Consider the following 27,456-nt stretch of genomic DNA (forward strand, 5'->3'; position numbering starts at 1 on the left):
GAAATTAAATCTATGGTACTGAATGACATAGGGTCAGATGACATGGAGTCTGTGTGGGTGGAGTTGAGGAACCATAAAGGCAAAAAAACCATAATGGGAGTTATGCACAGACCTCTCAGCGTGGTCAGGACCAGGGGTGCAAGATGTACCAGGAAATAGATACGGCATGTCAGAAAGGCAAAGTCACGGTGATCATGGGGCACTTCAATATGCAGGTGGACCGGGTGAATAATGTTGCCAGTGGATCCAAAGAAAGGGAATTCATGAATGCTTACAGAATGGCTTTTTGGAACAGCTTGTGATGGAGCGGACAAGGGAGCAGGCTATTCTAGACTTAGTGCTATGTAATGAACCAGATTTTATAAAAAATCTTAAAGTAAGGGAACACTTAGGAGGCAGCAATCATAATATTGTAGAGTTCAGTCTGCCGTTTGAGAGAGAGAAGGCAAAATTGGATATAATGGTGTTACAGTTAAATAAAGGTAATTTCAGGTGCACAAGAGAGGAACTGATGAAAATTGATTGGAAGCAGAGCCTAGCAGGGAGGACAGCAGAGCAATAATGGCAGGAGTTTCTGGGTGTAATTGAGGACACAGTACAGAGGTTCATCCCAAAGAAAAGAAAGATTATCTGGGGATGGGGGCGAGGAATTAGACAGCCATGGCTGACAAAGGAAGTCAGGAAATGTATCAAAGAAAAAGAGAGAGCCTATAAAGTGGCCAAGAGCACTGGGAAATCAAAAGATTGGGAAGACTACAAAAACAAACAGAGGACAACAAAGAGAGAAATAAGGAAGAAGAGGATCAAATATGAAGGTAGGCTCCCCAGTAATATTAGAAATTACAGTAAAAGTCTCTTTCAGTACATAAGAAACAAACGAGAGGCAAAATTAGAAATTGGGCTGCTCCAAATAGATGCTAGAAAGCTAGTGATGAGAGATAAGGAAATAACTGAAGAACTTAATAAATACTTTGCATCAGTTTTCATAGTGGAAGACATGAATAATATCCCAACAATTAAGGAGAGTTGGGGGCAGAGTTGAGGGGGGTAGCCATTACAAAAGAGAAAGTGCTAGAAAAGCCAGAAGGTCTAAAAGTTGATAAATCTCCCGGCCCCGATGGGCTACATCCTAGAGAACTGAGGGAGGTGGCTTATGAAATAGCGGAGGCATTGATTGTGATCTTTCAAAAGTCACTGGAGTCAGGGAAAGTCCCAGATGATTGGAAAATTTCTGTTGTAACCACCTTGTTCAAGATAGGTTCAAAACAAATGATGGAAAATTATACGCCGGTTAGCCTAACCTTGGTTTAGACTCCCTACAGTGTGGAAACAGGCTCTTCAGCCCAACAAGTCCACACTGACCCTCTGAAGAGTAACCCACCCAGACCCATTCCCCTCTGACTAATGCACCTAACACTATGGGCAATTTAGCATGGCCAATTCACCTGACTTGCACTTCTTTGGACTGTGGGAAGAAATCGGAGCACCTGGAGAACACTCACGCAGACACAGGGAGAATGTGCAAACTCCACACAGACAGTCACCCAAGGCTGGAATCGAACCTAGGTCCCTAGCACTGCGAGGCAGCAGTGCTAACCACCGAGTCACTGTGCCGCCCACAAAATTGGAGGCAAAATTCTAAAATACATCGTTAAGGATGAAATTTCTAAATTCTTGGAAGTACAGGATCAGATTGGAACAAGTCGGCATTGATTTAGTAAGGGGAGGTCGTGCCTGACAAACCTATTAGAATTCTTTGAAGAGGTAATAAGTAGGTTAGACCAGGGAAACCCAGTGGATGTTATCTACCTAGACTTCCAAAAGGCCTTTGATAAGGTGCCTTACATTGGCTGCTGTGTAAGGTGAAGTGCCATGGTATTCGAAGTAAGGTACTGGCATGGATTGAGGATTGGCTGTCTGACAAAAGCCAGAGAGTTTGGAAAAAACGTTCTTTTGCGAAATGGCAGTCGGTGACAAGTGATGTCCCACAGGGTTCAGTGTTGGGGCCGCAGCTGTTTACTTTATATATTAATGATCTGGATGAAGGGACTGGGGGCATTCTGGCAAAGTTCGCCGATGATACAAAGTTAGGTGGACAGGCAGGAAGTACTGAGGAGGTGGGGAGGTGCAGAAAGATTTAGACAGTTTAGGAGAGTGGTCCAGGAAATGGCTGATGAAATTCAAGATGAGAAAATGTGGGGTCTTGCACTTTGGAAAAAGAATACAGGCATGGACTATTTTCTAACAGTTGAGAAAATTCATAAAGCCAAAGTACAAAGGAATCTTGGAGTGCTAGTCCAGGATTCTCTAAAGGTTGACTTGCAGATTGAGTCCGTGATTAAGAAAGCGAGTATAATGTTGTCATTTATCTCAAGAGGGTTGGAATATAAAAGTAGCGATGTGCTTCTGATGTGCTCTGGTTAGGCCCCATTTGGAGTACTGTGTCCAGTTTTGGTCCCCACACCTCAGGAAGGACATACTGGCACTGGAGTGTGTCCAGCGGAGATTCACACGGATGATCCCTGGAATGGTAGGCCTAACATACAATGAACGGCTGAAGATCCTGGGATTGTATTCATTAGAGTTTAGAAGGTTGAGGGGAGATCTAATAGAAACTTACAAGATAATGCATGGCTTAGAAAGGGTGAACACTGGGAGGTTGTTCCCATTAGGTGGGGAGACTAGGACCCATGGGCACAGCCTTAGAGTTAGAGGGGGTCAATTTAGAACGGAAATAAGTAGACATCTCTTCAGCCAGAGAACAGTGGGCCTGTCGAATTCATTGACATGGAGCACAGTGGAGGCTTCAAAGCAGAGATTGATAAATTCTTGATCTAGCAGGATTTAAGAGCTACGGGGAGAGTGCAGGTCAGTGGAGTTGAAATGCCCATCAGCCATGATTAAGTGGTGAGTTGACTCAATGGGCTGAATGTCTTATGGTCTAACCACAACCATTTCCCAAAGTGTCAGGTAGGCCACTAACCAGTGAAGAATTTTCTCCCTGATTCCCCCATTGACTCAGGTTTTGTCAAAACTCCTTGATGCCATACTTAGTCAATTGTGGCCTTGACAGCAAGTCACTCCCACCTCACCTCTGGAATTCAGCTCTTTTATCCATGTCTGAAGCAAGGTTGTAATAAAGTTGATTGGACCAACCAGAATCCAACTGGGTGCCAGTGAGCAGTGGTTTCTCAACAAGTTAATGATACCCTTTATCACTTTACTGATTAAATAGGGCAATAAATGCTCATCATTATCAATAACACCAACATTGTAAAATCCTGTAAAACAATATTGCTACTGACCTCAGCTAAACAAAAAAAAATGCTTACTGACTTTTATCAGTTTACTCAAGGAGTAGGCCTAAAACAGCCTTGTTGCTAGAATTCCATTGAGCTGACACCAAGGTAAAACTGAGGAACGAAGTACCCATTTTACCAAATTTGCAAAAGGATTTTGAGTCATACAGAGATATGTGAAATGCACCTTATATACATCACAGCTGTGTAAATAATTTGATGTGATAATGTTAAGGATAGCTGTCAGAAACAATTTGGCTCAGTGATCTTTCGCAATAGTACACTGGTACTAATCAGTTAAGTACATTGGCAAGAATACCAAAATGTTTATTTGGAATAATTTGTAAAATCAAAACCTGTAACAAGCCAAACTCAAAGTATCACACAAAGTAGTAACAAGCTTACAGAAAATGCTTATAATTGTGATGATGTCAGACACAAATTACAGAAAACAAAGACTATTAAGGACTACAACTGAAACAAGCAAACATGTGTTCAGCAATCTACATAATGCTAACATTATAGTGGTGGTCAGGAATAGAGCTCTTTGTAGCAGTTCACAGATAAGGGTTTCTGTGATTCAATGTTTAGCAATTAAGTGTCAGAAGATTGTGTGGCACAGTGGAGATTGGTGCAATTAAGGAAGTAATTCTCCTGTGTTTGTTGGCAAATAGTTGTATTTCATAATCAACACATTCAACGCAGCACTAGCCATAAGGTCACAATCCAAGAGTGTCCAGATTTCATATACAAGCAAACTATTTGGAAAGCCCAGTGAGGACCAAAGAAAATATATGAAGTTTGTGAAATCTGGGGGGGTGAGTCAGTCACTCTGGCCGCTCTTAAATTACAGCTCAAGCTGAAGGCAATAGTTCACCATAATATTCAATGAAAAGTTAACAACCCAGTATTTCTCTTACCCTGGGGCTGGGAATGTGACAAAGTTTTTTTTGATATATCACCCTTTGAACATTCAGAATCTCCAACAGTCTTTTGCTTATGACATTTTTAAACTCAAGTCTGCATGATTGTTTCCTCAAAACTCCTCTTACCCCTCCCCTCAAATTATACCATCCCACTTTAAGTAGCAAATGCTGACAAGTTCCTGCTACTAACTCATTACAGAGCTGCAGAGTAGACAAGCAACATGATTAGACTTCTAAACAAAACGTTGAAAGAGATGTCATTTAAATGGTCCAAAAAAGGCAATGTACGTGGAACCAGAGAATTGCTTTTTGGAGAGCAGCAGCAAAGATGCACATTCTCTGGCAATACCTCTGACTTTCAGAAGGCATTTAATAAAGTTCCCCTTAAAAATCTGTTGCTTGAGTAGCAGGAGATAGAGAGTAGGTATAGTATTGCTACTTATTGTCATGTGTATGTTTACAAAGAAAATACAGTGAAAAGTTAGCGGGTTTTGAGAAGATTTGCAGCTCAGGTTGAGGTTCTGGATATGGGTTTGCTTGCTGAGCTGGAAGGTCCTTTTCAGACTTTTCCTCACCATAGTTGGTAACATCTTCAGTGAGCCTCTGAATGAAGCTGCCGGAGGCTCACTGATGATGTTACCTAGTATGTGACGAAATGTCTGAAAAACAAACCTTCCAGCTCAGCGAGCAAACCTACATCCAAGTGAAAAGTTTTATAAGTCACCATACCATGATACATATATTAATGACAGAAGTCATAGATAAGAAAAATGTAAAATTTATGACCGTTCATCTCAGATCAATTTCAGCTCGGTGAAAGTTGATTAAGATGATGAATGTGCCTCAAGGAGGGAAGGAGTTGATTTCCCAGACATTAGGAGGTATCAATTGAGTTCCCTGCTGTCCTTTGCCTGTGATTGGGTAGGTAACGATTCAAACTCAATATGGCTGGATATTGAGATCTCCCAGGGTGCTAAGTCCGAGGGTTGGGACTGAGATAAGGGGGGGGGAGGGGAAATTAGGAAGCTGGAGAAATCTGCATTCATCCCTTGTGGTTGGAGGGTTCCTAGGCGGAAGATGAGGTGCTCTTCCTCCAGGTGTTGTGTTGCCATGATCTGGCAATGGAGGAGTCCAAGGACCTGCATGTCCTTGGCGGAGTGGGAGGGGGAGTTAAAGTGTTCAGCCACGGGGCGGTTGAGTTGGTTGGTGCGGATGTCCCAGAGATGTTCTCTGAAACGTTCCGCAAGTAGGTGGCCTGTCTCTCCAATGTAGAGGAGGCCACATCGGGTGCAGCGGATGCAGTAAATGATGTGTGTGGAGGTGCAGGTGAATTTGTGATGGATATGGAAGGATCCCTTGGGGCCTTGGAGGAGCGGGAAGTGGAGGAGATGCGGTGGAGGGCATCGTCCTCCACCCCTGAGCCCCGCCCTCCAATCGCCACCAGGACGGAACCCCACTGGTCCTAACCTACCACCCCACCAACCTCCATTTACATCATATCATCCGTCGTCATTTCCGCCACCTCCAAACGGACTCCACCACTAGGGATATATTTCCCTCCCCTCCCCTATCAGCGTTCCGAAAAGACCACTCCCTCTGTGACTCCCTCGTCAGGTCCACACCCCCCACCAACCCAACCTCCACTCCCGGCACCTTTCCCTGCAACCGCAAGAAATGCAAAACTTGCGCCCACACCTCCCCCCTTACTTCCCTCCAAGGCCCAAGAGATCCTTCCGTATCCACTACAAATTCACCTGCACCTCCACACACATCATTTACTTCCGCTGCACCCCACTGAGTTATTTCTAAGAATTAATTGACAATGAATAAATCCAAGGAAATGATAAAACTTTTAAGTATCATTAAAAACAGAAGATAAAGGGTTTCTTTCAGAGACGACCTTGAGTTATTAGGTTGAAATTGACACCAAAATAAGTGTATTATTGAGCTATTTGGATCAATTTGGAGAGTAGATCAAAGATACATATTGTCTGGCAGGATCTGTAACTTTGTTTTGTGAATATAGTGCCAATCAATCAGATTGATTTGGCCTGGATGGTGTCAAGTTTCTTGAGTGTTATTGGAATTGCACTCATCCAGGCAAATGGGGAGTATTTCATCAGACTCCTGACTTGTGCCTTATAGACAGTAGACAGGCTTTGGGGAATCAAGAGGTGAGATACTTGCTGCAAGGTTCCTACCCTCTGATCTGCACTTGTAGTGACTGTGTTTATGTGGTGACTCAAGGATGTTGATATTTGGGGATTCAGTAACACCATTGAATGGGCGATGATTAGACTGTTTCTTACTGGAGACGGTCATTGCCTGGCATGTGTTTGGTGCAAATGTTATTTGCCACCTGTCAGCCCCAAGGCTGGATATTGTTCAGATCTGGTTGCACTTGAACATGGACTGCTCTTCAGGATCTAAGGATTGGTGAATAGTGTTAAACATTGTCTGAGCATCAGCGAGCATCCCCACTTCTGACTTTATAATGGAGGGAAGATATTGATGAAGCAGTTGAAGATGGTTGGTCCTATGACACGAGCCTGAGGAAGTCCTGCAGAGATATCCTGGAGCTGAGATGATTGACCTCCAACAACCACAACCATCTTTGTAAGTGGCAGGTATGATTCCAGTCAGTGGAGAGTTTGCCCCCGATACGCATTGATTCCAGTTTTGCTTGGGCTCTTTGATGCCACCCTCCATTAAACAGGGTTTAGTGGGGAATATGCTAGGCCATTGAGCTGCAGATTGCTCTGGAATAAAATTCTGCTGTTGTTGATGGCACACAGTGTCTCATGAATGCCCAGTTGTGAGTTGCTAAATCTGTTCAAAATCTGTCTCATTTAGCCTGGAGAGTCAAAGTGTGCACCCACACAAGGACTGTGTGGTAGTTGCTCTTATCGATACCATCATGGACGGATGAACCTGCAGCTGGCAGATGAGTAAGGATGAGGTCAACTATGTTTTTCTTTCTTGTTTGATTCCTCACCACCTGCCAGCAGACCCAATCTAGCAGCTATGATCTTTCAGACCCGACCAGCTCGATCACTCTTGGTGGTAGACATTGAAATCCCCGAGAGTAGATCTTGTGCCCTTGCCATCTATAGTGCTTCCCCCAGGTGTTGTTCAAAATGGAGGAGTGTTGATTCATCAGCCAAGGGAGGATGGCATGTGATAATCAGCAGGAGGTTTCCATACAGGCAAACCTGCTCCTCAGATGCTGCCTGACCGGCTGTGCTTTTCCAGCACCACTCTAATTTAGACTCTGATTTCCAGCACCTGCAGTCCTCACTTTTGCCTAGAAGGTTTCCATACTCATGTTTAACCTGAAGCCATGAGACTTCATGGAATAAGAGTCAATGTTGAAGATTCTCTGGGCTACTCTCTCCTGAATCTATACCATTCGGTCGCCATGTCTACTGGGTCTGTTTTGCCGATGGGACAGGAATTATCCTGTGATGGTGATGGTGCCATCTGGGACTTTGTAAGGTACCATTCTGTGAGTATGACTATGTCAGGCTATTGCTTGACTAGTCTGTGTAACAGCTCTCCCAATTTTGGCACTAGCCCCCAAATATTAGTAAGGTCAAATTTGCAGAATTCAAAGAAATGTTTCTGCCATTGTCTTTTCCAGTGCCTAGCTCGTTGCCAGGTGATCTGGAATCTAGTAGCCCTACTATGTGGAAACATGCCCTTCGGCCCAACAAGTCCACACCAACCCTCCGAAGAGTAACCCATCCAGACCCATTCCCCCTACCTAATGTACTTAACCTATACATCCCTAAATACTATGGGCAATTTAGCATGGCCAATCCACCCTAACCTGCACATCTTTAGACTGTGGGAGGAAACCAGAGCACCCAGAGGAAACCCACACTGACACAGGGAGAATGTGCAACCTTCACACAGTCACCAAAGGCTGGACTCGAACCCGGTCCCTGGTGCTGTGAGGCAGCAGGGCTAACTACGTGTTTTTAGCACAGGCACCCATTCTCACTTATGTCTAATGTCACATCAGTAGACAAACAGGAGGCTAGAAGAACACAGCAAGCCTCTGTAATACCTGAAGTCAATGTTTCAGGTATTAACCCTTCTTCAGGTCTAAGTTCTTTGCATTACATGTGTAGATTTAGTATTGCTCACCCATTCGCTCCTATTCCTAGCTCTTGTTATCACAGAATCAGCCTGCCATCCTTGTCTATCCTTTTGTAAATGTCCCCCTCTCTGGGCTCTGTCATCACCTATCCGCTCACCTCTCCCCCACTACCTAGACTCATCTTTAGCATAAACACCACTTTTCTTTCCTAACTTCAAACAGTTCTGATGAAGAGTGATCAGACTCCCTTTCTCACCAGAGATGCGGCTAGGCCTAGAGTCATACAGCCCAACTCATCTGCATTGACCATTTGCCAAAGTGAACTGGTTCCATTTTCCAATGTTTGGCCTAAATCCCTCTAAACCTTTCCAATCCAAGCACTAGTCCAAATATCTTTTAAATGTTGCAATTCTACCCACCTCTACCACATCCTCTGGCAGCTCATTCCATATATGCATCACCCTCTTCATGAAATAGTTGCCCCTCAGGTGCCTTTCAAATCCTTCCCCTCTCACCTTCAACCTGTGCTCTCTCATCTTGCACTCCCCTACCCTGGGGAAAAAGACTATGTCTATTCTCCTAGTCTTTGCCTCTCGTGCTGAGTTTCAGTGTTTGTTCTACATATTGCAAAACTCCCACAGCAGTTAGACCTTAAGAGCTGAACATTTCAGGTAGATTCGCCTCTGGGTGGAAGGCAGACCCACACTCATTGCCTGCAAAGGGGAATGTTGCCATCTGGTTTCATTCTTTTGATGAAACTTCATTGCAATTGATACAATTGAGAGGCAGTTGAGAATCAACCACATTGCTGTGAGCCTGGAGTTGCATGTAGGCCAGACCAAATTAGGATAGAATTCCTTCCCTGAAGAACATTAATGAGCCAGGTGAGTTTTTTTTTGACTATTGACAATGGTGGGATTTGAACTTGGGTCCCCATAACATTAGCTGTGTTTCTGGATTAATACCCAAACCACCCACTCCTCCTTCAAAAGACAAAGGGGAGCCATTGGACATGATCTATTTGGATTTCCTTCTTTAACAAGGTGCTGCACAGAAGGCTGCTAATTAAGAACCTATAGTGTTAGGAGAAAGGTCTTGGCATGGATGGAGGATTGACTCCCTGGCAGACATTGGGGATAAAGGGAACTTTTTCAGGGTGGCACCTAGTGACTAGTGGAGTTCGGCATTAACAGTCTGTATTAAGAAATGAGGGCATTGTTGCTAAGTTTGCAGGAAGGACATGCAGAGTTGAGGAAGCAGGAAGGCTGCAAAAGGCCTTGGACAGGCGAGGACAGTGGGCAAGCAGATGAAACATAATGTGGGTAAGTATGAAGTTATGCATTTTGGTATGAAGAACAGAGAAGCTGATTATTTTCTAAATGTGGAGGAAGAGCGGACTGCTGATGCTGGAGATCAGAGTCAAAAGTGTGGTGCTGGAAAAGCACAGCAAGTCAGGCAGCATCCAAACAACAGGAGAATTGATATTTTGGGCATAAGCTCTTCATCAGGAATGAGGCCTGTGAGCCAGGGGGGCTGAGAGATAAATGGGAGAAGGTAGCTGAGAATGCAATAGGTAGATGAAGGAGGGGGAGAAGGTAATAGGTTGGAGAGGAGGATGGAGTGGATAGATGGGAAAGACAAAGGATAGGTCAAGATGGTGGTGCTGAGTTGGAGACTTGGGACTAGGATAAGGTAGGGGGAGGAAAAATGAGGAAACTGGTGAAATCCACATTAATCTCATGGTTAGAGAGTCTGTGATGAGGTGTTCTTCCTCCAGGTGTCGGGTGGTTAGGGTTTGGTGATGGAGGAGGCCCAGGACCTACATGTCCTTGGTGGAATGGGAGGAGGAGTTAAAGTGTTTAGCCATAGGGCGCTGGGGTTGGTTGGTGTAGGTGTCCCAGAGATGCTCTCCAAAATGATCTGCAAGGATCTGTTGAACGATTGTGATAAATTTCTCAGGGCAGCCGAATTTCACTATTGCATTTCAAGGATGACACTGTTGACTACATCAAAGGCTATGGTCAAACATGGTGTAAATGTCCAGATACTGTTCTTGGTATTTCTTGAACTGCCCAACTTTAAACACCAAATCAAAGATTCTTCAACATTTTCTGAGACCTTTTCAACTCTCCACAGCAGACCCTGGTGAAGATCTTGGGCTAATTGCTTAATAAAGATTATGGCAAAGATTTTTCCAGCAGTGGAGACAAGTGTGAATCATCAATTATAAATCAGTGAGCCTTCAGTCAGTGGTGAGTAAGTTGTTGAAGGGGATTTGGAGGGACAGAATTGACATGTATTTGGAAAGGCTAGGACTGATTAGGGAAAGCCAATGTGGCTTTGTGTGTAGAAAATCATGTGTCATGAACTTGATTGAGTTTTTTGAAGAAGTAACAAAGAGAATTGATGAGAGCAGAGCAATGAACGTGATCTATATGTGCATCAGTAAGGCATTTAACAAGGTTCCTCATGTAGACCGGTTAGCAAGGTTAGATTTCATGGACTACGAGGAGAACTAGCCATTTGGATACAGAATTGGTTTGAAGGTAGAAGACAGAGGGTGGTAGTGGAGGGTTGCTTTTCAGACTGGAGGCCTGTGACCAGTGGTGTGCCACAAGAATCGGTGCTGGGTCCACTGCTTTTCATCATTTATATAATTGATTTGGATGTGAACATAGTAAGTTTGCAGGTGACACCAAAATTGGAGGTGTAGTGGACAGCAAAAGTTACCGCAGAGTACAATGGGATCTTAAGTCGATGGGCCAATGGGCTGAGAAGCAGCAGATGGAATTTAATTTAGATAAATGTGAGGTATTGCATTTTGGAAAGGCAAATCACAGCAGGACTTATACACTTAACGATAAGGTCCTGGGGAATGTTGCTGAACAAAGAGACCTTGGAGTGCAGGTTCATAGTTCCTTGCAAGTGGAGTCACAGGTGAATAGGATAGTGAAGGCGGCATTTGGTATGCTCTCCTTTATTGGACAGAGCATTGAGTGTAGGAGTTGGGAGCTCGTGTTGCAGCTGTACCGGAAATTGGTTAGGCCACTGGTGGAATATTGTTTGCATTATTCTGGTCCCCTTCCTATCAGAAAGATGTTGTGAAATTTGAAAAGATTTAGAGAAGATTTACAACGGTGTTGCCAGGGTTGAAGGATTTGACCATGCCAACATCTCTCCTAATCAAAGTCCTTTTGCACTCTTTTCCATTGCAATATAAATGTTGGTTTTCTCTTTGAATTTGTATTTTTGAAAAATGTCTAAAGAGTAGAAGACAAAAATCTTCAAACATGTATCTTTCCATTAACAGCCATTAAGAATCCAATGAGCAAAACTGTCCTAAATGCAGAGTTTATTCAATGTTTATAGGGTACTTTCATGGAACAGCACGTTCTAGAGCTAATCAGAAAGCAGGTTGGTATTGTACTGAATTGGTATTTTCACAATGAGGTTTGCGATGACAGTGAAGGTGTCTCAAGGATATTCCAATATAATATGACTGAGGTTCACATTATTTAGGGGGAATACAAAGGGTTCAAGACTCTGATTTAAAACTTAAGTGCAATTATGAGGTCAAAAAAACAGGACTACTGAACATGAACTAGCAGATTAGGTTAAGGGATAGGTCCATAGAAATGCTATGGCAGACATTTGAGGATATACCTTGCAATAGTTACATTCCAATGAGAAAGAGAAATTCTAGGAGAGGATTCACCAACCATGGTTGATTGGAAAAGTTAAAGACAACAACAAAGGAAAAAACTTACAATTGTTCAAAGACAGCAGACCAGAAGATTGGACAAAACATAAAAAGCAGCAAAGAATGTTTAAAATATTACATTTTTCTCTGTAATATTTTAATATATATATATATATATTTTACTATATATATATATATATATATATATATATATAAAAAGATTGTTAAGTATCTACAGAAACGTTTCCCATGAGTTTACAATTCAGTATTGACCCAAAGGTGATCAAGTCTGGTGAATTACTAAGGGAAAATAAGCAGAAGATAGATTAATTAAAATAAGACTGCCCTTCGTCAACATGGAGAATATAAGTAGCATTCCAAAAATAGCTGCACATCAGGAAATGAACAAATTATTGGAGCTGTGGTTTGACATGTTCCTGAACCCTAATGGACTTCATACTTTGACCTTAAAAGCCGACTTCAATAGCTGATGCATTGGTTTTAATTGTCCAAAATTCTTGAGATTCTGAAAAGGTTCCTTTAGATTGGAGAACAGTGAGGGTAATTCCTTTATTCAAAGTGGGAGAGAGAAACTGTTCTGTAAGCTTAACATGCTATCGGGAAAATATTAAAATCTATTATTAAAGATCTTACATCAGGACAATTAGGTCAAAATATTAATGTAATTGGGCAGATAGAATATGGTTTTATTGAAAGGAAATAATGTCAAATTAATTTACTGGAGTTGCTGGAACTAACAGATTTTGTGGGTAATAGGGAACCAACCACCCTCTGCTGGGCAAGAAAACATGGCAGGTTGTGAATGAGAAATTTGAGCTTGTCTACATTTGACAGGAAGGATAGAAATAAAAACTATTATTGAATGGAGAGAAGTTGCATTAGTCTGCAGTACAGAAGGGTCTGGATGCGATTCATGTATCTGCACAAATGTCGATATTTCTGTACAGCAAGTAATTATGAAGGCAAATGGAACAATGACATTTATTGCAAACCATATTAGTAAATAGTATGGAAGTGTTGCTTAATCTGCACAAAACCTTTATAGAGCACATTTGTAGTACTGGATGCTGTTTTGGTTTCCTTATTCAAGGAAGAAAACAATTGCATCAGCTGATCAGAGGAGGTTCATTTGATTGATTCTTTGGATGAAAAGATAATCTTACAAGGAATGATTGGGCTTATTGCTATTGGAGTTTAGAAGAATGAGTGATAATCATGTTGAAGTGCACAAGTTTTGAGGGGATTCAGTAAGACAGAAGCTGCAGGGATGTTTTGCCTTTGTAAGGGAGTCCAGAACTAGGACACCAAGTTTAAAATTATGAATCTCCCACATACTGAGGCAAGGAGACTTTTGTTTAGGTCAGGCGTTTTCTATTCTGTGAGATTCTCTTCCCCACTAAGCAGTGTAAACCAGGTTGTTGAAAACATTCAAGGTCATGCTGGAAAGCTTTTTAATCAACAGGGAGGTCAAGTGTTATGTGGAGTGGAAGTGACACCCTAATTAGATTAATCACAATCTTCTGGTATTATAGAAGACCTCATTGCCTATTCCTGCACTTTAATTCTTACATGCTCTTTCACCACAGAAAGGTACACAGGTTCCACTGTTGGCTATGGTTTGTAACACTGAGCAGAGAATCCTTATCTCGGTCTCGGCTGGCTTGCAAAATGGCAAGACAACTGCCTCCAACTGACTAATGCAACTTCTCTCCATTCAATAATCAAATGTAGACAAGCTCAAATTTCTCATTTACAACCTGCCATGTTTTCTTGCCCAGCAGAGGGTGGTTGGTTCCCTATTACCCACAACATGTTAGTTCCAACAACTCCAGTAAATTAATTTGACATTATTTCCTTTCGATAAAACCATATTCTATCTGCCCAATTACATTTTTTTGCCCTAATTGTCCTAATGTAACATCTTTAATAATAGCTTCTAATATTTTCCCAATAGCATATTAAGCTTACAGTTAGTTTCAAGATATGTCCTTCCCTATCACTAAATACTGTTTCCTACATTGTGTTACCAGATCGAGATTGGAGTATATTTGATACTGAATCATGAAATCCACCTATTATTGCTTGAATCATGATATACTTGGGGTTTGTTTTGAAGTTGCAAATTGCTCAGTGGGTTGAACAGCAAAATTAACAACTGCTGCTTTGCATTAGTGTTCATAGCATTTGAAAGGCACTTACCCAACATTCCAGATTTTTAAGAGGTAATATTCCAAATTTAATTTTCAGCTATAGCTGAGCTGTGCTGTCCTAAAGACAACCTTAAAAGAAATTTCATGAATCTGTTGGGACTGTAGAAATTCATCTGAATCACAATACATTGGATTTTTCTTCAATTTAACTCAAAGTTTGTGCCATCTCAGGTGTTTTGAATATTGAGTGAAAGGAGTACTCAACAAATGGCATAACATGAGGAAGCTCAGAGGAGAAGGCTCTAGTGGTATTGTGACAATGTCCCTAGCTCTGGACCAGGAGACCTAAATTCAATGTTAACCTACTTTGGAAATCTGTAAATACACATCTGAAAATTTTCATTCATCCTATCCAACAACACCATGTTAGAGACACCATGTTAGAGCAGTGCATAATTTTGGTCAGGCCACAGCTGTAGTGCTGTGTATACTCGAGTGACTGCACTACAGGAAGAATGGGATTACTCTGCAGGGAGTGCAGAGGGGATTCAAAAGGATGTTGTCTGGGATGGAGCACTTTAGCTGTGAGAAAAGGCTGGGTAAGCTTGGGTTTGCTTTGGAGCAGAGAAGCCCGAGGGGGGAGAACCTGACAGAGGTGCATAAGATTATGAGGGGTGCAAACAGGGTGGATAGAAAGCAGCTGCTCCTCTTAAAAGACCAAAAACAACTTTTAAAGTGAAAGGCAAGAGATTGAGAGATTTAAGGAAAGTTTTTTTTTGAAAACCAGAGACTCGGTGTGACGGGGAAAGAGGTCTTGAGTGCACTGGCTGGAAGGGTCCTTGATGTGCATTTGGAATGTCATAATATTCAAGGTTGGGCTTACCGCTGGAAGTTGGGATAATTGTAGATTTAGTGTAGCTTTGGCTGTAGAGACGTGATGGGCTGATGGCCTTCTTCTGTACTGTATGATTCAATTATCAGACAGGTACCATTCATTTTGTATGTGAGAAGATCAGTCTGATGGACTCTACACAATGTGGGGATTGCAATGGAAACAATACATTGAAGCTGTACAAATCCTAACATGTACATTGTTGAATTTTTTTTAAATTATTGGTTTGGAGGTGTGAGCTGAGAACTGCATGTGATCTTTGAGCTGTGTATTTCTTTTAAAAACACACCAATATTTACTTATAAGACTGGACTGGAAGTTACTTATAGGTTGATTTTTGTTCAACAAATACTGTAGATCTTTCAGTTGCAAAGGTGTATTACATCCCAACAGGTGGCAGATGTTTGGATATTAACTAGGGAACTAAGAACTTCCCTACTCACATAGAAATTGGTGCCTTTCACTTACAAAATGTGAGGGGATAAAGAAAACAAAGTTTGAACTGTTTTTGTTTGGAGGTTTGATTGCTCCCTGGTTATTGTCCACTATCAATTTATTGCAAGGATCTCATTCATAAATTAATATTCCTTGGAACATAATGAAAGCCATTTAGATTGATTGGTGACTATAGAAATCAAGAAAGATACAATCCCAATGTGAGATTATGAATCATAGAGACTGCTTTTGCAAATTACCCAGGTATATTACTTATTTTTCCTTTAATAAAAGAAAGGAAGTACAACAGACTGCTCCAGTGCAAAGGTAAAATTGAATTTGGAATGGAGTGCATTAAGCCAATGGAAATATGCATCAGGAAGGTTAGAGGTAAATCCATTATTCATGGAAACTGACTAAAAATGCTGAACTATACTGGGCCTACATAGCATCTCACAGATAACATTTATTGGGCATACATGGTGCCACTAAAACGAAACTCAACCATGGGAATTGCTAAATTCAAAGAATAGATTCAGAAAATGGTGACCCGTCCACATTCATGCTGCTTCTCTGAATCATGGCAATGTTATTCCTTCAGCAGCATTTGTAAATAAGTTTTCAAAGTCAAACAAACAAGTAAGCAAGGAATTGGTATTAAGTTGTAGGCTGTGCATCATCTTTGCGAATCCTTCAGTCTACATGGAAATGTCAAAGAACTAGTCAGAGTAATTCACTCAACAATTTGACAATCATGCTCCACAAAACTCTATTCGTTCATTGTATGTGGCATTGCTGGCAAGGATAACATTTATTGCCCCTTCCCAATTGCCCTTCAATTAGCCTGGCTCTCTGAACTACTAGTTCATTCACACAATTGGCCATAAGCAACACATTATGTATTGTTGACAGACCACACAGACAAGATGCGCTATAACGACAACTCCTATCACTCTACATATAGGTATATCACATGGACGCCAGTGGTACAAGTTTGCAACTCACCATCGTCACAGGACCACGAGATGGGGAATACACCCTAGACTCGTCAGTTACATCCACATCCTATGCAAATAGTTTACAAAGCATGTACATGTCATGGTAGGTCATTACTGTCAACAAGTCTAACAAATACTTTTGTAGCTTGCTTTTGAATAAGACTGTGCAGTCATACTTAGCAGTACATCCAATAGATTCAAATCTGCAATAATCGTTAACTTAGGTTTGTCAATATAACAACTTTGTTTAGAATGATGACACTCATCCTTTGTAAACTTCTTTTATTTTAAAAGGACTAAACATCTTTACTGGATGCTGATTGTGGCAGGATAGCCGATAGAGGAGTTTGAACTCTGCAAATAACTCTTCCTGTTTAATGTGGAACACAAGAACATCAAAATTGAAGCTATTGCCAGGACAAAGCTTTGCTTTGGGAGAGGAAATTAGTAGGCAAATTTGCTATGATTGGCAGTTCTCTTTATTATACTGTCAAAACACTTCCACATTTCCAACTATTTGAGTTTAAAAGTGTGATTTGTGCTTCAGGTGGAAATTGCTTGTGTGGTCTTGTATTGAGATAGTATAGCAGTTTACCAACGCCTTGATGGCAACTGGGATGGCCAGAAAATGGTGGTCCAGCCAATGAAAACCATAACGCATTGAACATAAAAGATCAAATTGATAAAACAAAAACCTGCATACCCGAGACCATGAAGAGCATCATGCACAAAGTATATCAGTTGCCCTGAAAGTACTGTGCCCAATCTTGTTCTGCAGAAATGCTTACTCTATTGTCTTATCTACTGTGTTAATTTCCTTCAGAGTCATGTAAATTTCAATGAGATTCCATCTCAAACTTTAGAAAATAAGTCACAATTTACTCCATCATAGAAGCAATTAGTGACCCTTTACTGTTCCACCTCCAATGCAAATATGCTCTTCTGTTAGTATGGAAGCTATACACAGTACTCCAGACGTGGTCTCACCGAAGCTCTGAACAGTTGTTTCGCGAGGTGCCTTCATTCAGGCACTTCAATTCCCTTTCAGTGAAGGTTAACATGTCTCTTTCCTTTCTAATAGCTGGCTGTACCTGTAAGTTAGCTTTTTGTGATCCAAGTCCTACACTAAACAGCAGCATTTACAAATAAGATAGACAATTAGTTTATTAGAAACATCAATACGAGAGATGCCAAATTGTAACGCCAACACAAATTTTATAAGTAATCACAATTACCTAACATCAAAAAAATTGTGAAATAAAAGGATGGCACAATTATGATCAGTTCAGTACAAATAATTGCAATTCAATGCAGAACACATAGTTTATATAGTAAAAATAAAAAGTGTATAGTTCACACATTACCAGGTTATCTTTATCGAATTTTCAGTTAGTTACAAACTGGTTTATGAATTTTATAAAGTTGAGAGCGACTGTCTCATACTCTATTTCCTCCTGCAAGCCCTTCAACTTCTAATGCACCATATCTTGTGTGGTTGTGGCAACAGATGGTGGCAATAAGTGGTTGGATTCCACAGTATGAGGGAAATCCAGGTAAGGTTTATTGACTTTTCAGCAAGGCCACATTTCAATTGTTTGATTATGTTCACATAGCTTTAGCAAACATAAATCCAGAATCAGTTTCAGGCACATAGCTTTTTAAAACTGTTTTGCTCTTCAATTCTTACAATGAAGGTCCACAATACATACCATAATCCATCTAGTTGTCCATTTGCTTAGCTTCTCTCTTTTTCTGAGCAGTTCACTTCACAGCTTACATCTGTCTAGCTTTGCATCAGCAGAAAGTTAAAATATTTGTCTCTTCATTAAAGTCATTCCTGTAGATTACAAATAGCTGAGGCACTAGCAGATTCCTGTAGTTCTCTACCAGCTACAGCCTGACAATTTGAAAATTTCCTGATTATCTGCCATTGCTGATTGAATTTGGAATGGTTGACTACTGCCCAGAAATCTTGTTATTCCTACTCTTCACTTCCTGCCTGTTTCCAGAGCCTGCTATTCACGTTAACTAACATATCAACATACGTCCATGAGACCTTACCTTCCATATAACTTTGTGTGATACCTTATTGAATGCCACTTGGAAATCCAAGTTCACTACAATCTATCGTTTTCCTTTGATTTACTCAACGAGTTACATCCTCAAAATACTTCAATAAATTTGTCAAACAATATTTCTCTTTCAAAGAAACATGATGACTTTGACTGATAACTGAGAAGTTTATGAAGGATATCTTTATGAGATTTCAACCTTTTCCCAATAACATTCAAAAACTGACAAGTGACTGCAGCAACACCCTCCACCAACACAATGCACTGCAGCAACTCACCAAGTCACCTTCCAAATCCACAAAACTGGACAACATAAAACAACAGGGATTACATATGTAGGAATGCCAGCACCTGTAAGATCCCCTCAAAGTCACACTAATATGACTGGGAATGTTCCTTCACTGTTGTTTGATGAAAGTCTGGAACTACTTTCCAAACACCACTTGCACTACTGGACTGCATAAGCCAAGAAGACAGCATATTGTCACATTCTGAAGGGTGATAGGGATGAGCAGCAGTGCTCTTGCTCACAATAATCACCCGAAGAGTGAATGAAGTCAGTGTTCCTGGCAAGGCTACTATTTATTGCTCCATCTCTACATGATGGAAGCCTTGCTGTGTCATTTGGTATAGTTTTGGTATTGTTTTCAGAAACCAGAAAAGGAATGAGGCTGTTGACTTGCTCACTGAGCTGGTAAGTTTGATCGTAGATGTTTCGTCACCATTCCACTAACATCATCAGTGAGTCTCTGATGAAGCGCTGATGTTCTGTTCTACTTGCTATTTGTGTGTCTGGGTCTGCTGGAGCTTGTGGTGTCATAAATAGAATACTTTTCATTCACTTGTGGGACATGGACATCACTATTACTGGCATTTATTCTCCATCCCTAGCTGCTCAAGGTGTTAATCCTTTATTATTTTCTTCTCTGAAAAGAAGAGCAGATTTGAATAAAAATCTCAACTTTTTATCCAATAACTGCCAAATGACCATGGGATACTCACAAATTTTCTCTTCAGCATTATTCCTTTCAAATCTAATCTTGACATTCCACTGTAGAAGCTGTAATGGGATTTTGACAAAAGGATTTTTTTTTGTGAACTATTAATTGAGGTGAAGGAGCAGGACTACAGCTTTCAAGGATTAAATCAAATTTAGTGATGGGGATTACACTTCAAAAAGATTTAAAGATTGAAATTAACCATCCTGGAACCTCTTACTCCCAGGATTAACTGAAATGTTATCGACTTGTTCCCATCTCCCCACCACATTCTTGTCGAAATCATGGTAATCATCTCACAAATGAACAAAGGCGCCTCAATTCACACAACTAATAGTACTCAAGGCTCAAGTCGGCAAAACAAATCAATGCTCTTTCCTGAGCATTTATACAGTGACCACATTCACATTCATGTTATTCCTCTATTCTCCCTCGGCGTAAACTTCCAGATAACTGCTCCACAAATTTTCCACTCAAAGTCATCTCTTGCTTTTCAAGATACTATAGCAGACAAATAAGGTACAAAATAAAGAGTATGAAATAAAATAAAATCCCAACATAATGAATATAAGCTTCAGAGAACATGAACCATCAAATAAAACTTTTTTGTTCAGTGCAGACTTCAAAATAATTCAGCTACTAATTATGAACAATAGTGCATTTATTAGTCTGAAACTGGAACCAAGCCAGGCATGTGACAAGCCACAATACGCCTGTACCAGTATGTGCTAGACTCCCCAAATAACGCACACGACTGCACTATTTGAAACCTTTATTTGTAAGTTGTGTATTTTCTGAAAAAAAACTGATAAATGGACAAGTGAAATATTTATTTGTGTTCTGCAACTGTTTTCAGGTAATCCGATATCCTAAAAAAAGTGAAATACTGCCAATACTAAAGATCTGAATAAGAACAGTGATTGAGAAACTTATCAGGTCTGGTCGCATCTGTGGGGAGAGAGAAGCAGAATTAACATTGAGTCCCTTAGGATTTCCTATAATCAATAGATACCCTGAATACACAAGCACCTCTCAATGACCTTACATTAGAAAATGCTGCCATGTAACCAATATTTTAAAAACATTAGAAAGTGGAATTAAGTCACACTTTCAGTAGCTTTTTGGATCATTACTGAGCGCAGTACAATCTGGGCATCACACATCAAATCACAAATGCAGCAGCTTCTCAAAAGCACAAGTCAGAGGTTTATGGCGACTCAATCTGAGGTGACTTTGTTGGCTTGGGCACATCCAGTGTGATGGAAGATCGTCGCATATCTAAGGAGGTTCTGAACGGCAAGGTAGCCAGAGTCAGACAAGAAGTCTCCACTTCAAGTATGTCGGTAAAGGGACAGAAAGACATTAAGTCGGAGTCACACCAGTGGATGATGACGACCATGAACCTATGGTCCAGCAATGATGTTTGGTGGCAGAATGACAAATATCAAGCCCCAATGATAATTACTAGCCACTTCAAGTGGTACCTGCCAAGAACCTACTTCACACAAACCTTCATTCGGAGAAGCACATCACATAAACTTATCCTTTCTAAATTGGACAGAAGGGATGGGGAGTCAAATTCAACTTTAGAATACAGAGGGGAACAAGCAGACTTGGGGAGGTGGGAGGGTATGGGCTGAGTAAACAAGCCCACTGCACAGCTGGGAAGGGGATGTGTGGAGTTTGGGCGAATGCAGTCACCTTGAGAAAGGGCAGAGAAAACTGAGGCCAAGTGGGGAAGGAGATTATTTTGGGCCTCTGGCTGGGGACAGGACAGGGGTGGAAACAAAACTGCCTAGGGAAAGGGCTTAAAAATGTGTTGCTGGAAAAGCGCAGCACGTCAGGCAGCATCAAAGGAGAAGGAGGATTAACGTTTCGGTCATAAGCTGAAGAAGGGCTTATGACCGAAACGTCGATTTTCCTTCTCCTTTGATGCTGCCTGACCTGCTGCGCTTTTCCAGCAACACATTTTTAAGCTCTGATCCCCAGCATCTGCAGTCCTCACTTTCTCCTGCATAGGGAAAGGAACAAAAGCAGAAATTGCTGGAAAAACTCAGCAGATCTGACTGCATCTGTGAAGAGAAATCAGAGAAAATGTTTCAGGGCCAGTGATCCTTCTTCAAAACTGAATGGGGAAGAAAATGCAGTTTGAGGAAGGGGGGAATAGACTAGCTAGCAACAGTGAGGTAGATGCAGAGAAGCACTGAGATTGAGCTGAGCAAGGCTGTGATGGGACTCCTGTTAGGGTGAGAGGACAGACTGTTAGTTGTAGGGAATGCTGGATGACTGAAGAAATTGAGGGTTTGGTTAAGAAAAAGAAGGAAGCATATGCAAGGTATAGACAGGATAGATTGAGTGAATTCTGGATTAGTGGTGCTGGAAGAGCACAGCAGTTCAGGCAGCATCCGAGGAGCAGTAAAATCGACGTTTCGGGCAAAAGCCCTTCATCAGGAATAAAGGTAGAGAGCCTGAAGCGTGGAGAGATAAGCTAGAGGAGGGTGGGGGTGGGGAGAAAGTAGCATAGAGTACAATGGGTGAGTGGGGGAGGGGAGGAAGGTGATAGGTCGGGGGCAGGGTGGAGTGGATAGGTGGAAAAGAAGATAGGCAGGTAGGACAGATCATGGGGAAAGTGCTGAACTGGAAGTTTGGAACTAGGGTGAGGTGGGGGAAGGGGAAATGAGGAAACTGTTGAAGTCCACATTGATGCCCTGGGGTTGAAGTGTTCCGAGGCGGAAGATGAGGCGTTCTTCCTCCAGGCGTCTGGTGGTGAGGGAGCGGCAGTGAAGGAGGCCCAGGACCTCCATGTCCTCGGCAGAGTGGGAGGGGGAGTTGAAATGTTGGGCCACAGGGCAGTGTGGTTGATTGGTGCGGGTGTCCTGGAGATGTTCCCTAAAGCGCTCTGCTAGGAGGCGTCCTGTCTCCCAAATGTAGAGGAGACCACATCAGGAGCAACAGATACAATAAATGATGTTAGTGAATGTGCAGGTAAATCTTTGATGGATGTGGAAGGCTCCTTTAGGGCCTTGGATGGAGGTGAGGAAGGTGATGTGAATGCAGGTTTTGCAGTTCCTGCGGTGGCAGGGTAAGGTGCCAGGATGGGAGGGTGAGTTGTAGGGGGACGTGGACCTGACCAGGTAGTCACGGAGGGAACGATCTTTGCAGAAGGCGGAAAGGGGTGGGGAGGGAAATATATCCCTGGTGGTGGGGTCTCCTGAGAAGAGTATAAAGGAATATACTTAAGAGGGAAATCAGGAGGGCAAAAAGGGGACACAAGATAGCTTTGGCAAATAGAATTAAGGAGAATCCAAAGAGTTTTTACAAATACATTAAGGACAAATGGGTAACTAGGGAGAGAATAGGGCCCTTCAAAGATCAGCAAGGCGGCCTTTGTGTGGAGCCGCAGAAAATGGGAGAGATATGAAATGAGCATTTTGCATCAGTATTTACTGTGGAAAAGGATATGGAAGATATAGAATGTAGTAAAGTAGATGGTGTCATCATGCAAAATGTCCAGATTACAGAGGAGGAAGTGCTGGATGTCTTGAAATGGGTAAAGGTGGAGAAATCCCCAGGACCTGATCAGGTGTACCCGAGAACTCTGTGGGAAGCTAGAGAAGTGATTGCTGGGCCTCTTGCTGAGACATTTGTATCATCAATAGTCACAGGTGAGGTGCCAGCAGACTGGAGGTTAGCTAACATGGTGCCACTGTTTAAGAAGGGTGGCAAGGACAAGCCAGGGAACTATAGACCAGTGAGCCTGATGTCGGTGGTGGGCAAGTTGTTGGAGGGAATCCTGAGGGACAGGATGTACATGTATTTGGAAAGGCAAGGACTGAATAAGGATCGTCAACATGGCTTTGTGCATGGGAAATCATGTCTCACAAACTTGATTGAGTTTTTTGAGGAAGTAACAAAGAGGATTGATGAGGGCAGAGCGGTAGATGTGATCTATGTGGACTTCAGTAAGGCGTTCGACAAGGTTCCCTATGGGAGACTGATAAGCAAGGTTAGATATCATGGAATAAAGGGAGAACTAGCCATTTGGATACAGAACTGGCTCAAAGGTAGAAGACAGAGGGTGGTGGTGGAGGGTTGTTTTTCAGACTGGAAGCCTGTGACCAGTGGAGTGCCACAAGTATTAGATTAGATTACATTACAGTGTGGAAACAGGCCCTTCGGCCCAACAAGTCCACACCGACCCGCCGAAGCGAAACCCACCCATACCCCTACATTTACCCCTTACCTAACACTACGGGCAATTTAGCATGGCCAATTCACCTGACCCTGCACATCTTTTGTGACTGTGGGAGGAAACCGGAGCACCCGGAGGAAACCCACGCAGACACGAGGAGAATGTGCAAACTCCACACAGTCAGTCGCCTGAGGCGGGAATTGAACCCGGGTCTCAGGCGCTGTGAGGCAGCAGTGCTAACCACTGTGCCACCGTGCCGTATTGGTGCTGGGTCCTCGACATTTTGTCATTTACACAAATGATTTGGATGCGAGCATAAGAGGTACAGTTAGTAAGTTTGCAGATGACACCAAAATTGGAGGTGTAGTGGACAGCGTAGAGGGTTACCTCAGATTACAACAAGATCTTGACCAGATGGGCGAATGTGAGGACTGCAGATGCTGGGGATCAGAGCTTAAAAATGTGCTGCTGGAAACGTGCAGCAGGTCAGGCAGCATCAAAGGAGGAGAATCGCTTATGCCCGAAACGTCGATTCTCCTTCTCCTTTGATGCTGCCTGACCTGCTGCGCTTTTCCAGCAACACATTTTTAAGCAGATGGGCGAATGGGCTGAGAAGTGGCAGACGGGAGTTTAATTCAGATAAATGCGAGGTGCTGCATTTTGGGAAAGCAAATCTTAGCAGGACTTATACACTTAATGGTAAGGTCCTAGGGAGTGTTGCTGAACAAAGAGACCTTGGAGTGCAGGTTCATAGCTCCTTGAAAGTGGAGTCGCAGATAGATAGGATAGCAAAGAAGGCATTTGGTATGCTTTCCTTTATTGGTCAGAGTATTGAGTACAGGAGTTGGGAGGTCATATTGCGCTGTACAGGACATTGGTTAGGCCGCTGTTGGAATATTGCGTGCAATTCTGGCCTCCTTCAGAGGGTGGTACATTTATGGAATGAGCTGCCAGAGGATGTGGTGGAGGCTGGTACAATTGCAACATTTAAGAGGCATTTGAATGGTATATGAATAGGAAGGGTTTGGAGGGATATGGGCCGGGTGCTGGCAGGTGGGACTAGATTGGGTTGGTATATCTGGTCAGCATGGACGGGTTGGACTGAATGGTCTGTTTCCATGCTGTACATCTCTATGACTGAGCAGGATCTGGAAAATCAGGATGATAAAGGGGAACTATAGAGAGTGGTAATGGCAGTGGGGGTGGGGTGTGGGCGGCGAGAAGGGTAGTCAAATTGTGGTGGAGGGAGTACTCAAGAGGGGAGTGGGTCTCAATGAGCAGATTGAGGAAAGTTGGGAGGGGTTTCGGATGATACCGAAGGCAGCTTGTGAGGTGGTTGTGAGAGGTGTTGATGGCAGATGGTGAAGTTGGAAGAGGATGGGTTGTGCTGAGGATGGACGTAAGGGTGGAGAGGACTGTTGAGGAGTGGGAGTCAGGGGTAGGTGTAATGTACCGGCATGGGGGTCAGAACAGGTGTGGGGGGTAGGATCGGGCGTGAGGGTCAGAGTGGGGGTTGAAAAGAGTGAGAGGATCAGGTTGGAATGGGCGTGGGGGTCAAAGTGGGAGTAGGGTTCAGACTAGGTGGGTTAAATGGTGGGGGTGAGAGAGATTTTAGGGCATGGGTGGTGCTGGTGAGGGAGTTATTAGGGCATGGAATGAAAGTGATGGGGGTTTAGAGGGGGGATGGTGAGGTGGGTTTTTGGACAGGGGGTGATGGTGGCAGGGGATTTAGGGCAGGGGGTAATGGTAATGGTGTCCAGGGAGGGGGTGCGGGGAATAAGGCAGGGGTTGACAGTAGTAGTGACAGGGTGGTGATGATGATGGCCAGGGGTTTGGGGTAAAGGGCAGGCAGAGTTCGGGGAGGTGGGGTGGAGCAGTGTAGAGCAGGGTGTGATCAAGGGCTTATGGGTCAGTGGGGGCGGACGGGGGGGTTGGAGGTCAGGGGGCGGACGGGGGGTTGGAGGTCAGGGGCAGATAGGGATTTAGAGGTCAGGGTGGATTGGGTTTAGAGGTCAGGGGCGGGAGGGGGAAGTTAAAGGTCGGGGCGGGCAGGGGAAGTTTGTGGTCAGGGGCTGACAGGAGTGGGTTAGAGGTCAGGGAGCAGATGGAATTAAAGGTCACAGGGCAGACAGGGTTTAAAGGTCAAGAGGCAGATGTGATAAGAAGTCAGGGGCTGGTTGGGTTATTGGGAAGATGAGGGGTTATAGGTCAGGGGGCGATGTGATTTTCGGTTAGAGGTGATGTGGGTAAACCGCGGTCCCTGAGGCCCTCCAGCCCTCGACTCACTTGAACCTGCCGCCGCAGTGCTGACACAGCTCCCCGACCCAGCCGGCTTGACACACGCACTGACCGCCCGCTGCGCTGCAGTTCCCGTGGACACACCGCTTCTCACATTCCTTGCCCTGGGCTCCGGGCCACCCGCACACCGACACACACAGCACCAACATGACGCCCCACGTCAGGAAACTCCCAGAGCCGGCAGCGACCGCCACCAGCCTCCCTCGGAACCCGGAGCCGGTCCGTCGCTCCTCCGCCGCCATGTTCTCAACTTTGAGCTCGAGCCGCAGACCGTCCCCGGGAGAAGGTGAAAAAAAACACACACTCCACCGGCACTGCGCCTGCGCAACCCCCACTGCCGTCTGAGCATCCGCGCCCGCTCTCCTTCCCGCACATTCACACTGAGCATGCGCGCCCGTTCTCCGCCCGCACATTCACACTCAGCATATGCATTTTGCATTTGATTTTTTTTAATTACGGTATTGTCACTTCTGCTGAGATTCGGTGAAAAGTATTATTTTGTGTTCTGTTCAGGCAAATCATACCTTATGTAAGTCCATCAGGGTAACAGAACAGAATGCAGAATATAATGTTACAGCTATAGAGAATTTGCAGAGAAAGACCAGTGGTTAGCACTGCTGCCTCACAGCACCAGGTTTCCATGTTCGATTCCAACCTTGGGCAACTGTCTGTGTTAGAGTTTGCACATCATCCCTGTGTCTGCGTGGGTTTCCTCTCATAATCTAAACATGTGCAGGTCAGGTGGATTGGCTATGCTAAATTGCCCAGAGTGTCAGCTGCATCATTCAGAGGGAAATGGGTCTGTGTGTTACTCTTCGTAGGGTTGGTGTGGACTGGTTGGGCTGAAGGGCCTGTAGGGAATCTAATCTCATGTATGAGAGGTCTGTTCATAATCAAAAAGTGTGGCACTGGAAAAGCACGGTAGTGTCAGGAGCAGAAGAATCTTTCGGGCATTAGCTCTCCATCAGGAATGTTGGGTGGGAGCCCAAGGGGGCTGAGAGATATATGGGAGGAATGCTGTCCTTGATGAAAAGGTGGATAAAGATAGGGGGTGATGGTGATAGGTCAGAATGGAGGATGGAGTGGACAGGGAAGATATCCAGGTAGGACAGTTCAAGAAGAAATGCCGAATTGAATGGTTGGATCTGTGATAAGCTGGGGGGAGGGGAAATGAGGAAACGGTAAAATCAACATTGATTCCGTGTAGTTGGAGGGTCCCAAGGTGGAAGATGAGGTGTTCTTCCTCCAGTTATTGGGTGGCTAGGATTTGGTGGTGGACGAGGCCCAGGACTTGCATGTCCATGACGGAGTGGGAGTTAATGTAGTTAGCCAGGAGGTGGTGGGGTTGTTTAGTGCATGGGTCCTGGAAATGT

The 27,456-nt window shown here is 43.3% G+C and overlaps 1 protein-coding gene across 5 annotated transcripts in view; it reads right to left on the reverse strand.

Annotated features, from left to right (window-relative positions):
* LOC122558467 (attractin-like) overlaps positions 1-26,389 on the reverse strand; it is a 115,080-nt gene extending 88,691 nt beyond the window's left edge. For 2 of the 5 annotated variants that reach the window (XM_087991675.1, XM_087991674.1), the window contains exon 1: positions 26,072-26,389. In XM_087991675.1, the coding sequence (XP_087847801.1) occupies positions 26,072-26,325 (254 nt within the window). In that variant the 5' untranslated portion in view covers positions 26,326-26,389. Of the gene's footprint in view, positions 1-15,792; positions 20,095-20,350; positions 20,542-26,071 lie in introns of those variants that run through there. The other 3 variants (XM_087991679.1, XM_087991681.1, XM_087991683.1) reach the window with 3 other exon arrangements.
* Positions 26,390-27,456: the final 1,067 nt, after the last annotated feature.

This window comes from Chiloscyllium plagiosum, unplaced genomic scaffold (genome assembly GCF_037043375.1).
Source record: "Chiloscyllium plagiosum isolate Xiang-an unplaced genomic scaffold, Cpla_swu_hap1 HiC_scaffold_1, whole genome shotgun sequence".
In the NCBI taxonomy this organism is placed as follows: domain Eukaryota; kingdom Metazoa; phylum Chordata; class Chondrichthyes; order Orectolobiformes; family Hemiscylliidae; genus Chiloscyllium; species Chiloscyllium plagiosum.